The sequence below is a fragment of the Aptenodytes forsteri genome, unplaced genomic scaffold, assembly GCF_000699145.1.
Source record: "Aptenodytes forsteri isolate BGI_AS27 unplaced genomic scaffold, ASM69914v1 Scaffold309, whole genome shotgun sequence".
Lineage (NCBI taxonomy): Eukaryota > Metazoa > Chordata > Aves > Sphenisciformes > Spheniscidae > Aptenodytes > Aptenodytes forsteri.
This window is the reverse complement of record NW_008795857.1, coordinates 2,535,866-2,552,306: the sequence shown is the minus strand read 5'-3', so window position 1 is coordinate 2,552,306 and position 16,441 is coordinate 2,535,866. Positions and strand designations below refer to the sequence as shown.

The following is a 16,441-nucleotide window of genomic DNA, read 5'->3' as shown; positions in this document are numbered from 1 at the left end:
ATCTCCTTGTTAGAGTTGTCTTCTCACATTATGAGAAACCAATATAAGTAGAATGTTTCTACTTTTTCATTAAATGGAGAGATAGAAGCTTGCTTTTTCCTAAGCTGTAATTAAAGCTGGTTATTCCTGCATTCGTGAAGGCAATAGATGAAAACTTGATTTAGAAGGAAATATTTTAAGGCTTGCTGACTCTAAAAAAGCTAATTTTCTTAGTGCAAGCAGTTTTAGGATATTTTCAGGCTGTTTTAAAAGGTAGAGTCTTATTTCTAAATGAAACTCTGTATGCATCTTTATCTTGTAATCATTTTAAAAGCTGAATTTGGATTAACTTGATGTGGTCATCTGCATGCATGATCAATAGTTACTTTTTTGGAAGATGTGTGACACTTAATAGCTTCTGAAGTTATTGTGAATAATAATTTAAGAGTTCATCCTGAAAATATTCCTTCTAATTCATTTATTAAAGTGCAATTAAATAAATGCATAACCTGAGTTAGTTTTTAAAGACTGCCTGAGAGAATCTTAGGTTTGAAAGTTGCTCCTTCTCCCAGTAGTCCAGTCATCCATCCTTATTCAGCCTATGTGGATCTGTAGATGGCAATTTAGTTTGAATTACTGGTTATGTGTTTCTCTACGCACACCTGTAGACCTAATTTAGGTGATGAAGTTTTCTTCTCCTTCAGGTATGTTGAGCATAGATCACTACGCTACACGTTTGCGTGTTTCCATAGGCACATGGGGTTAAAATTCAATAGGATGCATTCATTTTACACTAGGGACTTTAGCACAAGCAGACTTTGGCAGCGTTTGTTAGCATAGATAAGATGTAAATCAGGCACACAAGGGTCAGAGTTTCAAAGATCCATAAGCTTGTGCTTGTTTTGACTTCAGGGGGAGCTGGCTCGATTCTTCTAAAATTATGGCCATGAGGCCCTAGCTACAGTTAAGTCACAAATACAGGCAGTTATTCTTGAAACACAACACAGGTATCTACTAAATGTACTTCTCATCACGTGTACAAGAACATCTTTGTAACTAAATGTAGTGGCTTAATCCAGGCAGAAGCATGATGCATATGGTGTGTTGTTTTTTTAAAACACTTTTTTTTAATCAGGAAGATACAAGAGAAGAGGACTTGAGAGGTCTGTAGTCCAAAAATGCCAGTTCTACTTCTGTTCTTTTATACCAAGGTGACTGCACTGCTGTCTAAACTTTAGTCACGTTGGTTGTGGACAGCATTCAATTTGGCTTTCCTAAAATGTGGTATAGGTTTAAAATTACTTCTTCATTTTAAAACAATCCTTCCCATGCCCTGGTTTCCTTCTAACCATCTGAAAAAGGTTTAGAAGCACAAATGGAAAATAAAAATTAGCAGTTGAAGCTGTGAGGGTAAAATTACAAGGATTATTTACCCTCATGTTTCACTTAATAAACTGATCGACAGTTGGGATTAAATGAATTTTCCTCCACTCAGTGTTAGTATGGGATACCATTAGGTTCCTGCTGTTGATTGTATGTCTGAGACATCCATGCTCAGCCTTTCCTTGGAAAAAGAATGCTAAGTTAGCTGCATTATTGATCACTTGCAGCCTGCTAATCCTGACATTTGTAATTCAGTTTATATGAATGCAGAGAGGGGAGAGAAGGACTGATGTCTCTTTACTTAAATGCAACGAGTAAGCTGGGCCTCTGAGCCAGGTGGGGCATCTGCTAGGGTTGAGCAAGCAGCCAGTGCTAAATTTTGCATTTTAATAACAGCTAATTTCCTTTGTGCTCAGACCGAGTTTGTACATACTTTTCCCCTGCCGCCTCAGTACTCGGGGTGGCTGATGGTGGAACCTGCAGCCTGTCAAACTGTGCAAAAAGGAGGTCCCTGCTCTTTCTGCGGTTTCAGGAAAAAATATGCTGGATGTGGGGAAAAGCTGTTGCTCGTGGAAGAAAAGCTGAGCTGGAAAAGCTTTCATCCATGTTCTGGAAGAATGCTTGGGGAATATCCGCTGAATACAGTAAATTAACTTGGTCTCACTTATGGGATAGCAGAAATACTGCTGTTGGAAAGAAAACCTCTCCTAAAAGGACTTGCTGCTGTCCCTGTCTTTTCATGAGATAATAAATCACACAACTGGGGCATGTTCAAGAGAGCAAGGCTAGCTCAGTTTGGGTTTCAGTGAGGACTTGGTATAGTAGTTTGTGGGTTTTTTCAGTTCCTCGTGGTACAAATAGAAAGGGATTTCTTTTGTTGCAATCAGGCAAACGCATAGCAGCGTCTTGTACCCTTTATGATAAGCAGTGCTGTTTTGGCTTGTGGTAGTCATTTTCACACCCACCTACTCAGGCTGCATGAAAAATACACAGTTTAAATCCCTGCAATGTCTGAGACTCATGATTTCTCTTTCAGAGTTCAGATGGGTCCCTCTCTGGGGTTATGCAGAAGTGGAAGGAGTATCAGCTCCAATGCCTGAAATACTTGTATGAGGCACCCCCCATTGTGGCAGGTAAGCCTGCTTGGTAGGGGTAGGATGTATTAATTTTTAAAATGCATGATAAGAGTAGCAAGGGAGCGCTTATGAACTTGAAAATACTTCTCCAGGTTACTTTCCAGTCAATTTCTTCTTTATCCATTTGCTTCCGCCTGCTCTCTGTGGGACTTTTCCCTCTGCTGAGGAAGCATTTTATAGAACAATTTCATTGTAAAGATGTTAGTTTTTAGGTCCAGAGTGTTTTGCAGTGGCAAGTGGTGGCTGTAGCACATCAAAGCAGCACGCTAATGTAATATCCCTGAAACCTTTTCAGGGGCCAGGGTTGAGAGATCACACAGGTGTTAGGAAACCTGGGACCATGTTGTTCACATTGACCTAGCAGTTTGTGGGCCTTAAAGTTGGTATTAATTATTTTAAGCATTATAAAATGCTGAAATGGCTTTAAAAAAAAAAAGTGCCTTAGTGAAAATGAGAATGCAGCTTGTCTTAACAGTTGAGCTGCTGTAATGCGCTGAGAGCAGCTGCGATGTGCCAGCATCATGGTGTTTAGAGGACACTGGTGACTTGTCAGTGATGCTCACAACTGGACACAGCATGGCCTCTCCTATGCTTCAGTGCTTTTGTGACACACTGAGAAAGATAAGACGGATCTAAAGTTGTATCTGTGAAGAATTATTTCAAAACTGTTAATTTTCATTCTCTCACTCTGCCATAATAATGTAGTTAAGAGCAGTAGTAGCTGATGACAGCAACGGCAGGGAAACATTCGTCTCCCTCCACTCCATTACCCTGTTGAGCAGTTGAGTGCTGCCCTCTAAGAATGACAGTTGAATAAATTTGAAGTTGAAGTATTCTCATGTTGATTAAGCTGTAATGCAAAGTTATGGTTGTGTATGGGTATTTCATTGATGGATCTATATATTAGGCGAGACTTTCCAACTGCACGACTGTGAACCTTTCTCAGGAATTATTATCTACAGTATTCATAGCAAACATGATTTTAAATTAAACTGAGACACATAAGGGTGTAAAAGAAAAGATGGGAATGGATCAGTATTGATTTACCTTTCTTGTCCTGTGATTTAGTCAAAGACCCTAATCTGTTCTTCAGTTCCCCCCTGAAACAACAGTTTCTTGTTGTGTGGGGATAAACTCCTTTAGACAAATAAATCTCGTTTAACTCCACATCAAAGCTTAATTGCATAATGCTGTTAACGGCTTAAATGCACGTGTCCGTGTTTCCTTTTATCTTCTGCTTTTCAGTCTTTTCCTCCTTGCAGTATTAATACAAGGCAGTGGCATGACCATCCTTTCCATCTCTCTGCAGAAGGCAAGTTCTGCAACAGAACATTTGACAATTATGCCTGCTGGCCAGACGGACTGCCCGGCACCTATGTGAATGTCAGCTGCCCCTGGTATCTCCCCTGGGCTAACGCAGGTAAGAGCCTTTCTTGACAGGCGCAGCTTTAAACCAACCCTGTTTTTCTTGCACAGTCTTAGCAAGGATAAAATTGGCTTAAATGGCTATGAGTGCAATCAGTTCTCTGCAACATAAAAGTAGGAATGGGGCTCAGTATGATACACTCTTTATCTCCGTTTAGCAAGAGAAAATGAGGGAAGAGACTGTTCTTAAGGTTGCATTTAGTTTGGATTTTTGTGCTCTCATCTGTTTTTGCTGCTTGAATAGTGGTGACTATTAATAAAATAGTACTGTGGTGCTTGTTGAAGACTGACTAACAATAGAAATGGTGTAGTTTGAAAACTGAGATAAAAGTATCAAAGTTAGACGGTAGGTCGTCCTGTAGTAGATAAAGACAAAAAGGTCTAAAGTGAAAGTGTTTTGTGCTGCTTCCTGAGATGAACTTACTTCTCAGAATGCTGCAAGATGAAGGCATTGTCAGTGTTTGCGAAGACTTTTTCCTCTGAAGGACTGAATGTCACCTTTAGATTTTACACCCTTATGTACATGTATGCTTGATGTCACTTGAAGGCAATGTGCATAAGATCGCTTCGTCTAGTATTCTGTCTTTGAAATCTGACTTGTACAGCTTCTTCTTTGTGAAGACCTTTCTATGTTTTGAAGCCTAAATGAAACAGTGTATTAACTAGCTACCTTGGAGTGGTGAATTGGCTTTGGCCCCTGTTAAGGGACAGAGGATACTGGTTAATGAGAATGTATAAATCTGACTGCTGGACGTAAAGATGGTTTAAGTGTGGAGTACATGTTGTAAGTGTTGGTATGAAGGGATTTCAGGAATTAGAAAGAAAAGGAATGGGATGGGATGGTCAGAGGATACTTAGATGTATTGGATAATGTGGGACCTGGGCGTGATGCAAATGGTATGGAATAAGGGGTGGAGATTGTATTGGGTCTGGCTGGGATGGAGGTAACTTTCTTCATAGCAGCCCATATGGTGCTGTTCTTCCTATCTATGGCTAGAAGTGTTGATAATGCACCAGTGGTTTGGCTGTTGCTGAACAGTGCTTGCACAGCATTGAAGCTCTCCCTCCAACCCATGCCCTGCCCAAGGCCAGTAGGCTGGGGGTCTGCAGGAGGCTGGGAGTAATGGTTATGTGTGCTGAGGTCCTGCTTTCCAAGAAGTGGCTGGACATCTGCCTGCTGATGGGAAGCAGTGAATAAATTCCTTATTTTGCTTTGCACATGCAGCTTTTGCTTTCCTTTATTAAACTGTCATCTTGAAGGGGTGGTGGCGTGTGTGTGGGAAATCTTGACGCCAAAATCAAAATGTCATCACAACACTGACAAAGGTGGACAATTTACACACACAATAAAACTCCACCCCTTGTCCCTTTGCCGCTTTACAACCACAAAAGATTCCCCACAATTATTACCCTCTCTGGCAATGTCCAGTCTGTTTTGCCCGTTACCTCTCCCAGTTACTGTCTTTATCTTGACCAATGAGCTTTAGATCTTTTCTCCCCCATCCTGTTGAGGAGGGGGAGTGGGGGAGTGCCTGGGTAGGCGTTTGGCAGCTGACCAAGGTCCAACTCATCACATCTACCCATAGTATCTCTGGGGGCCTCAAGGAAGTCTCTGCTCTGCTGCCTGTAGCACCTCCTCCCCTCCATCTTCTCTGACCTTAGTGCTTGCAGGGCTGTTTCTCATACTTTTTTTTTCTCACCCCTCACTGCCAGACAGTGGTTGGCCCTTTCTTACATATGTTTCCCCTGAGGCGGCACCATCTTGGATGAGGGGCTCAGCTGTGCCCTGCAGTGGGTCTGTTGGAACTGGCTGTCCCCCTGCGTGGGGCAACTCCATCCTCTCCTCACAGAAGCCGCCCTGCAGTCCCCCGCTGCCAGCACCTAGACACAGATGCCCAGTACACTTGGTAACCTGCTGTAGCACTTAACGGCTCTTACTGTTGAGTGGGAGAGATGCTTGGAAATGTACAAATTTGGTGGGGGGGGGGCCAGAGATGTCAGGTCAACTATCGCAACCCTTTAACTTTCTGGCTAGCTTTAAGCCTGTCTCAGAGGTAAGTCCCTAAAACAAAATTGCTGAGTCTGGGATTCCTATTTTCACTTTAACTTGGTGCATCTTTTATACTAGGGTTTCAAAGGAAGAGATGGGAACCAATGTTATGGTGTACTTAGTGGTTAGGGACACCTGTGGTGTGTGTGGGAGAGATCATCTGCTCTACTCTTTCTGCCCCTGTGCTCTGGGATCCTGCTGCCGCTTGGTTACCTCTTCTGCCTTGCCTGCTTTCCTAAGTGACCTGCATGCTTTGGCTGTTTCATTGCTGTCTTTTTTGTGCTGAACATCTATGTTGGGGTGCCTCCCCCACCGCCCCTAAATGTATTGCTCTGTATCCTACTGGGTGAATATTATGCTACTGTGTCCATATTTCCAACTTCTGCACATCTTTTTTATTATCTCAACTGTCTTGGTAGTAACTGTCAAATTGATAACCTCTGAAGTTAAAATGCTGTTTGCTAATCCTCTTCAGATTATTAATAAACAAGCTTTTATAAATGTACAAAATTAATATTTACCTCATAATTAATTGACATAAAATTATTGGATGCTGCAGAATTTTTTCCAATAATGCTAATCTCTCTGGATATTTAAAACTCTTCACAGGATTAAACTTCTTTCCTTTAAACCTATTTACTTGCAATCTTTAAGACCCTGGACACAGTTATTTGACTTCCAACTGCTCTTGGAACATCACTGCTGGAGAGAGCCAAGGTTTAACACAATACTGCAGATTAATAAATTATTGGAATGCGCAATATCTTTCATACTTTTGGAAATAAGTTTTTTTTTTTTAAATTAATTACCCTGAAACCAATGTTTGTTTCAGTGAAAAGAATAGCAGCATTTTGCTTAACCCCTTGCTAGGGAGGATTGAAAAAGTACTTCAGAAAGTCATTAAACCTCTGGATGTGTTCCCTTGTTGTGCATACTGTGCATATACCTCAATCTCTGTTTTATCAGAGAGGAATAAGAATGGAACAAGGAGGCCTTTCATGGTCTAATATAAAACAAGAAGCTTGTGTCGGTGGCAGGTATGCAATTTAGGAGCCTGAATTACCATGACCTGATACTATTTTGTGACGTCTTGTGGAGTCGTGTTCAAAGTGAATGTTAATGGGCTGCCACGAAGAGGTAATATCTTTGTAATGGAAGATCTAGAGCAATAGGAAATTGGACACCCTGTGATTTATAGTAATCACTAAAGCATGCTTATTACTTGTTCTTGCTTAGCCCCCTACTTGGAACTTGAAATAGATTTTAGCACTGCAGGGCTTCCATCTCTTCACCTGAAGGAAAATGGAGAAAATGAAAAGATAGACCCTGTTTAGGAAGTACCTTCAAAACCTGTTCAGTGAAGGTCATCATTAAGTATGAAGTGCTTCAGCCAAGCTTACTCATTTAAGACTACTGTTCCTTTGATTAGGAGTCAGGTTTTCAAGTGTGTAAAAAGTTTGCTGGGGGACTCCTCACCATACCCCCAGAAGTCCCCTGGGGAATAAATTGAAACACTTGAAACTGAGTACTGCTTATGATGGGGTACTGAAATGGAGCGAGCATTGAGTGCAAGTCTCTTTGACCTCGCCATTTCCCTAAAAAGTGTAGAAGAGTTGGAAGCAGGGACAGGTGAGCCAGGAGGCAAATAGAAACACTGGTCATTCAAGGATAGGATTAGGAAAGCCAAAGCCCACCCAGAATCTGACAAGTGATGTGAAGGGCAACAAAAAGGGCTTCTAAACAGATACGAGAGAAAATTTGGATCCACTGCTGAATGGGGTGGGAGGATCTTGTGACAAAGGGTGGAGAAATGACTGAGGTACTCGCTGCCTTCACTGGTAAAACTTGCCTTCAGCAATCCCAGGCCCCTGAGATCAGTGGTAAAGTCTGGAGCAAGGAATACTTACCCTTGGTGGAGGAGGATCAGATTATGGAACACTTAAAGAGGACATACACAAGTCCATGGGACTTGGTGGGATGTACTGACAAGTGCTGAATGAGCTGGTTGATGCCATTGTGAGGCCACTCTTGATTATGTTTGAAAGGTCCTGGCAATTGAGGGAGATTCCTGAGGACTGGAAGAAAGCCACTGTCACCACTATCTTCAGGAAGCACAAGGAGGAAAATCTGGGGAACTATAGGTGATCGGCCTCACATAAGTCCTCAGGAAGGTGATGGAGCAAATAATCCTGGAAACTGTTTCCAAACACATAAAGGACAAGAAGTTGATTTGGGAGTAGTCAGCGTGGATTTATGAAGGTGAAATCATGCTTGACGAACCTGATAGCCTTCTATGATGAGATGACTAGGGGAGACCAGTGGATGTTGTTTATCTTGACTTTAGTAAGGCTTTTGACACTGTCTCCTGTTAACATCCTCATTGACAAACTGATGAAGGGTGGATTAGACAAATGAACAATAAGATAACTGAAAACTGGCTGAGCTCCTGGGCATATAGGGTTGTGGTCAGCAGCGCAAAGTTCAGTTGGAAATCAGTCCCTAGTGGTAGAAATTGGGTAGCAATTGGTGGGGATGATCCTTCCCCTCTACTCTGGGGGGTGAGACACATCTGGAGTGCTTTGTCCAGGTTTGGGCTCCCCAGTATGAGGGACATATGGACATACTGCAGCAAGTCCAGCAAATGACCATGAAGATTATTAAGGGATGCAAGTGTCTCATATGAGATGAAGCTGAGAGAGCTGGTATTCTTCAGCCTGGAGAAGGGAGGACTTGGGGGATCTTATAAATGTGTATGGTCACAAATTCAAATGCAGGAAATTTCCTTTAAACATAATTATTTTACTGTGAGGTTGGTCAAACAACTGGAACAGGTGACCCAGAGAGGTTTTGGAGTCTCTATCCTTGAAGATGATCAAAGCTTGACTGGACATGGACCTGAGCAACTTGCCCTAGTTCACCCTGCTGTGAGCAGGGTGTTGCACTAGGAAATCTCCAGAGTCCCCTTCCAATCTTGGCTGTTTTGTGATTCTCTTTTTCTGTTAATTTTTTTAAGATGGTAAGTCTTGGTAACTAGTTACTGTCAGGTGTTACAAATTTCTGTTGGTGTCAGCCAGAATAGGAGATGGGAAAAAGAATTTGCATGGGAAGAGTTTGTAATGCTGGAGCATTCCTTGATCAATTACAGGTTTTGCAAACCTTATATTTTAACAGCTTTTATTCTTGTTTGTGTCCCACTCTTCTTGTCCTAGTGGCTGTCAGTCCTGAGCCTGCCGTTCTGCAAATCTAAACAGCAGATTAGCTCAGCATCTTGGCTGTTTTGTGATTCTCTTTTTCTGTTAATTTTTTTAAGATGGTAAGTCTTGGTAACTAGTTACTGTCAGGTGTTACAAATTTCTGTTGGTGTCAGCCAGAATAGGAGATGGGAAAAAGAATTTGCATGGGAAGAGTTTGTAATGCTGGAGCATTCCTTGATCAATTACAGGTTTTGCAAACCTTATATTTTAACAGCTTTTATTCTTGTTTGTGTCCCACTCTTCTTGTCCTAGTGGATGTCAGTCCTGAGCCTGCCGTTCTGCAAATCTAAACAGCAGATGTAGCTCAGCAGGTTGCCTAGCAGCGTGGCAAGCCAAAAATGATGTGGAGAACTTTTTACCTGCTCAGCAGGTACGTGCTGTGTCACTAGTCCAACCCCACATGATGTTAGCAGGTTCTTGTCTCTACTTGCTGCCACAGAGGTGCTCATTGAGGTGTAACTTTCTTCTTGCTTCCTTAATGTGGCAGCTTTGGAATCACTGCCTGCATTGTGGGCGTGGGTTCAGCAGTAATGCTTTCTCCAGGTCTTTGGATTGCTCATTTATGTCAAGGTACAAGAGCAAACTGTAGGGAGATGGGAATCCGTTCATTGAAAAACTTGAGAATAGAACTGGTGTTCTCAGTGCTGTATGTGTATTCAGACTTGTGTGCATATGGAGACTCAAGACCAGTCTTTCACAAGACAAATCAATGGAGGATGGGCCTGCAGGTCTTTTGTGCTAAGCAATGCATGCAGTTGCAAGGTTTTGTCTCACAGCATCACTTACCTTGTGATGGCAACATTTGTCTTCTGCCCTTTTTGAAAGTGCCACTTGCTGAAGCGGCCTATAAAGTACAGCAGAGACAATCAGTCCTGTCCCGCTTGTGTGTCAGATCTTTTTAGAAACGCTGAGCCTGAGACTTTTTCTTGTTGTGTTACCTAGAGCGTGTGTAAGCATCCCTGCCAAACTTAGTATTGGCATGCTGTCTGCAAGGATGGACTCCCTGAAGGCTGGGAATATGTCTGTGATAATTGGTTAGAGGAAAGATCGCAATATTAGACCAAGATTTTATGCTCGAAACCACGTATCCCTGTATTGCTACAGACTTGCTTTGTGACAGGCAAGTAAATTAAAACTGAATATTTAGAGGAATTTTATTTTATAGCTCACACTGAAGTACTGGACGTTGAGTTGTCAGTGCCCTTTTGGGATGTGGCCCAAAGGTTGGTTTATTACATGTTTCTTCAGTGGCACTTTGCTGCTGCTTTTTTTCCATCTAATTGCTAAATAAACTCAGCATTTGTGGTAGCTGTGCAGCAAAATAGATTGGGAATTTCACCCAACTGAAATGTGTGTGGGGTGTCCTCATTCCTCTGAGTCTTCCACCTGCCCCATGCAGATCAGTTTCCTGATTGGTGTTGCAGCTGCATTAGCATTTATCTACTTCAAGTATATCGGTCATTATAGTATTGCCTTAACTCAACAAGAAATCATGAAATAAGGATAATATAGGTATCTGGGTACTCAGTATCACACTGAAGCCAAAGGAACTGAGGTTTAGAGTAGCCTCTGCTTCAATGCAGGTTAAACCATTGTCACTGGAATGAGAAATAGGTGGCTAATGTGTCTTACAGCACAGTGCAGGTGTTTGGTATCATAGCAAATGAGGAACCCAATCATTGCTGGGCTGTAACTATGTGGTAGGAGTTCATAGTTATCTGTGTCCTTCTAGTGCCATATAAAATAACTTTGTGCATGTGGTGGGAAAGCCCTTTGGGACAATGAGAAGCAGTGGCAATGGGGCAAACAGACAGTGGAGGGGAATCAAATTTTGGTCAAGTAAAGCATTCTGTTCAGGATTATGTAGGTGAAATTCATAAACTTTCTTTTTGGGAAGACTACTTCTTCTGTTTCAAAATGGTGTTTTGAAATGCTTTGAAAATATGAAGTGAAAATGTCTCAATTATCAAAACAAATGTATGCTTAATTTCTGCCATGCCTTGCTTCCCCACCTCCCCCCCCCCAAAAAAAAAAAAAACAAACCACCAACCCAAAAAACCCAACCAACAAAAAACCCAAAAAACAAACCAAAGCTTTTGGTAAGACAAGATTGTATTTGTACTTGTAAGAGCCTGCTTATACATCTTTGAAACAGTGAACTACAGCAATTTCAAACCTGTATGGGCTATTTCACTCCAGCTCTTTGTTTTGCTTCTATTTCTTCTTATGCAACTCCCACCATTGGGCAGGTCTTCATGGGGAGATGCTGAAGTAGCAGGAGGGAGGTTATTGCTGGAAGGATTTGTTCTGTGAAGTTTCCAGCACAGATTTTGGACCGTGGCCAAAGCTTATTGAAGGCAAATTTCAGATACTTCTGGCTGCCTGAGTTGAAGTTTTTGTTCCCATATGTCTCTCGTGTCTTGGGCCAAACCTTGCCTTTAGTGAAAACCCAGAAAGCCTACTCAGTTTCTGGTAGCACTGAAGCTAACACCAGGTAAACTTTGCACATTTTGCTATCCACATTGTAGTCGGTCAGATTACCATGAGTTATACTTGAGCAGTGGCTGTCTCAAAGTTCAGTCAGTGCAGAAACCTCCAAGGGGAGCAGTATTCCTTTAAGGGACAGCAGGCGCCTCACCTCACTGTCACTGGCTATGTGCTTTTTCTTGTTACCTTCTTATAATTGAAGGCCAGCTGCCAATAACACCATGTGGATTTGGAAACTGTGGAGCTGCACAATTCATCTTGCAATTATGCCTCCTCTGGGGTTCTGATATTTTATTCTTTAATAGCACTAAATCCTTTTTAATTAACCTTCCAGGGGTACTAGTTTCAGACAAGAGTTATGTGAACAGTAGCCACATCAGTTGCTCCTATATGCACTGGGCTGCACAAAGGCTGGCTGCAAACTTGCATTAACACAGAGGTGGCTGTTACTCAGAACACTCAGAATCTTCTGAACTCTTTGAATGCTTTTGTTTCAGCTTAAGTCCTGTCTCTGGTTTTGAGGTGTCCGACACCTGAATTGGCTTGACTGCTGGTCTGTATCTGTATTGGTATCTTACTCTGGCACTGTAGTGAATTTTGAAGCAACCCCCTGATAGTCCTACTTGCTGTGACTGAGTTAGTTTGAGCAGTTTGGGGGTCTGTTTCTTTGGAGGAAACTAAACCAGAAGCTGTGCCCCAGGTGTGCATTGGATTCTCTTCAGTCCTGGATAGAGACATAAGACCTGATGATTTGTCTGTACTACTATGAAGTCTTCCAATGTGACCATGTACAGGCCATTGGAGGACTCCTAAACTACCAAGCTCTCGTTAATGTTTCTTGTGCTAGGTAAAGGGACAGATGGCTTGTATGACTTTAACTGCTGTTGACCATGAGGCCTCAATGCTTTGTAATTCCTCATGCTCTGTAGATCCACCTTTCTCCTAGTTTGAAGTCCTTTCCTTTAACTGGTAACTTCCGTTGTCATTCACCTTTGCTTGAATCGCTTGTCTCCTATAATTCACTTTATTTTCTATATTATCCTCTCTTTACTACATTATGTGTTGCAATGGTGACACCTGCTCCTTTGTTCCCAGAAGACCATGCAAAGTACAGCCTGGGGACCCCTGGAAACAACATAGCTTTTCAGCCTGTGACGTGAAAGACCTGAAAGTCTCTCTGGTGGCAGAATAACCCAGCAGTAATATCAGATGATCTCTGATAGTAACCTTGTGGCTGCCTCTGGCTACTAGAGATGCAGTCAGAGTCTGATTAAATCTAATAAGTTGAAGGGTGTCGTGGAGATCTGGGACCACAGCTGTACTTCACACAATAGTTTTGCCCGGTCACAGAGACTGCGTGAACCAAGCTTCATGTGGGGGTGTGGTAATGCAGAGGCCAGGGACTGGGTTGCTGCTCCAGAGTACCTTCAGGTGCAAGGACACATCCAGGTCAGCTCTTTCCCATTTCCCCCTGCTGTAACCTACGTTCGAGACCCTTTTTCCAGCACTCCCCATTCCCTCTCTGGTGACAGACCTGCTTTTCCTGATGTGTCTTTAGGTAGGTGTGAGCTCTGTGTGAGGCTTTAGGTGGAAATGGGGCATTACCTCAGAATCGCCAAGTGCTGGAGGTTACCAGTCTGACCATAAGGGTTTTATGCTTTTTAAAAACAATTTCCCTAGGGCTATGAGATATAGGCAAACCTTCTTGTGCTGCAGCAGAGATGATGGAAATTGTCTGCACAGTCCCCACCCTGCATTAGTGTCTAGCTTAGTCCTGGCTACTGTTTAAATCATGAACTCGGCAAGCCCTAATACTCCCCTCCTGTGTGGTGTCTTCCCCTCCCCAACAGCTGTGATTATAGGCTTACACAGTTGTAATGGCATCATGCACAGCAATACTGCAGATCCTGTTCCCTGCTATACAAGCAGCAGAAACATAAATGTTGAAATGGATTTTGTCTGGGATATGATTCATTCATCTGTGGTTGTGCCCACCAAGGAGAAGGGCTGAAAAAGGAAAGAGAACCTTGTCACATTTGTCAAGGTGTTGCCACAAGTGCTTTGGGTCCATGGCATGCCATATCATGACCCGGGTGAGAGAGGATTACAAGTAGACTTCTACCTTGGCAGGGATTTTGGCTCATTGACTGTCAGTGGGGGTGGCCAGTAGCATAATGCCCTCCCCACAGCAGAGTGCTCCCGGGCTGGTCGGGCGGCAGCGTGGTGGGGAGCAGGCTGGTGGTAAGCACTGGCTTGGGGTCAGGGGAGTGATATAACCAACTTCATCTATCTGTAAGTCTTGCTCAAATGTCCCATGAGCAATGTGGTCCCACTAGTCTCCTGGGCCCACCACCATCTGCAGGCTATTGGAAAAGTTTCTGCAGCCGACTTTTTCCTAAAAGTCATTTAGTGTCTTCCCTGCTCCCCCCCCATCCCCCACCATCAAACCTGGTCATGGAGGGCTGATGTTCAAGCAGCTGCACTCCTGGGGCATTTGCTGTGCTGCAGGATTAAATCCACTGTCCTGGTCCTCTTCCCTTTCCCCAGGTTTGCCTGTGTTTGGGCACTGTTCAAAGTCGGAGGGGGAGGGAGTGCTGTAGTGCCACAAGCAAAAAGCAGAAACAGAAAGAAGCAGCTTGCTTTTGTTTGTGAGGCCTCCTATGTGTAATGATGCTGGGGTGGTGGAATGCTACTGTCACCTGTGCGAGGCAGACCAAAGGAACACTATATCTTGCTTTTTAGAGGGGCCTGCGGAAAGCCCTACAGCTGAGGAAGCAGACATTTGTGTGAGAGTTTTCCTTCAGACAGTTTTGAAGTATATACATGGCTGGAACATTTGGTTCGGGGGACCAGGTTAAAACCTTGTCTGGTTTAATCTCTCTCACTTTTTGTTTAATCATCCAGTTTTGTAGTTTGAGATCTTCTTAAAACCAAGATAGTTAGCAGACGGCTACGTGAGTGTATAGCTAAACTATCTGTTTGTCTTTTAACATGCAAGAAAATAAATTTCACTTCAAATATTGGATACAGTGAAGCTGATTAGACATTTATTACATTTCTTCCCTTCTTTGCTCTAATAAAACCAAGTTTCCAGAAAGCTCTCCATAATGCAGGAAAGGGGTATGACCTTTATTTCAGTGAAAAAGATGTTGCTTTGCATTTGCTAACCCATAAGCAATTCAAAATTTATACTTCCTTGCACTAAAAGCTGTCTCAAGCTAATTGACAGTCTCGGTTTGCTTAAAAAAACTAATAATAAAGAAACCTAGTCTTTCAAGTTCACATCTGCCTCTGTTTGTTAGTCTCCATCTGGTAGTACACCAGAGAACTCTAGAACATATGCTGCTCATCTCTTTGCATTTGCTAACCCATAAGCAATTCAAAATTTATACTTCCTTGCACTAAAAGCTGTCTCAAGCTAATTGACAGTCTCGGTTTGCTTAAAAAAACTAATAATAAAGAAACCTAGTCTTTCAAGTTCACATCTGCCTCTGTTTGTTAGTCTCCATCTGGTAGTACACCAGAGAACTCTAGAACATATGCTGCTCATCTCAAGGGTAGATATAGAGACTGTTGGAATAAATAATTTAAAAAAATCATTAACAGATAGATATTATTAACATGCATCTATTGTGGGCCATGTGGCAATGCCATTCTCCATTTTATCAATTTTGTTTGTTTAAACAAATGAGATATATTTTTAAATAAATTGTTGGTTAACTTCAGATTGCAATAGAGCAGTGGCTTATGAACTTTCAGCTGGGGTGAGATATGTGACTTCCTTTAGGGACAGTGAAAAGCTATATGCTCCGATTCCTCTTCTGCTGCAACCAAAACGTGGGCGTTCCTCATCAAATGTGTGATAGGAACAGAAGGAGACTTTGCATGTGGCCAGACATTAAAGTGCGTATATGGGTGATGGGAGCAGCTTCATGTTGTTCATATGTTAGGTACAGATCTGGTCACCTGAGGCCATCTAGGAAGAATTCTGTTTTCTGCATTGCTGGACATAGCATAAATGCTGGACAGCCTTGCTGTAGGATATCAGCTTGCTGTGTCTGCGTCTGTGGGAGTTAGAGTAGTTGGCAGGACTGCATGTTTTCCAGCAATTTTTCAGTTATAATTGTATGATGGTTTTGTTTTGTTAAAGTACTTCCTTGAGATGTACTGTCAAGGATATCAAGGCACACCTCTGCAGAGACATAGCTGAGCCTCGTTCTGTGGCTGCTTGAGAAGTTGCCCTCAGCTGATCTGACTGCGAATAGGACATTTAAGTGAGAAATAAACCCCGTTACACCCAGCTGCAAGGAAGCTAATGGACTACCTCTGTGCCTTGCCCATGCTAGTCTGGTAGGTAGCTTAGCTTCCAACAGACATGTGTGAGCTCACCAATTACCTTAAACTTCATCTGTGCTCTCATTACAGGTCTTGCATAACTGAAGTATATATTATCTACCCACTTTTATTTGTTCACAGTACAGTATACACTGTTAAAAGGAGGGACCTCAAACCTTTCTTCATGTTACTTGCACTTAAGAACTTGCAGTTTTTAATTACAGTGGACAAAGAGTAAACTGAACTAATAAAGGGCCTGAATAAAACATGGGGCTTGTGTGTGCTACATAATTAAATGCCTTGCTGAAAACAGCTTATTATCTTTCTGGCTTACTTATACGTTGCTAAGTAGTAAAGTATTGTTTATTCCCCCCCCCCCCCCAAACCAAAAA

The 16,441-nt window shown here is 42.5% G+C and overlaps 1 protein-coding gene across 1 annotated transcript in view; it reads left to right on the top strand.

Moving 5' to 3' along the window:
* Positions 1-2,404: 2,404 nt before the first annotated feature.
* GLP1R (glucagon like peptide 1 receptor) overlaps positions 2,405-16,441 on the top strand; it is a 57,822-nt gene continuing 43,785 nt past the window's right edge. The window contains exons 1-2 of the mRNA XM_009283744.2: positions 2,405-2,495; positions 3,808-3,918. Coding sequence (XP_009282019.1) covers positions 2,426-2,495; positions 3,808-3,918 — 181 coding nt within the window. The 5' untranslated portion in view covers positions 2,405-2,425. The remainder of the gene's footprint in view (positions 2,496-3,807; positions 3,919-16,441) is intronic.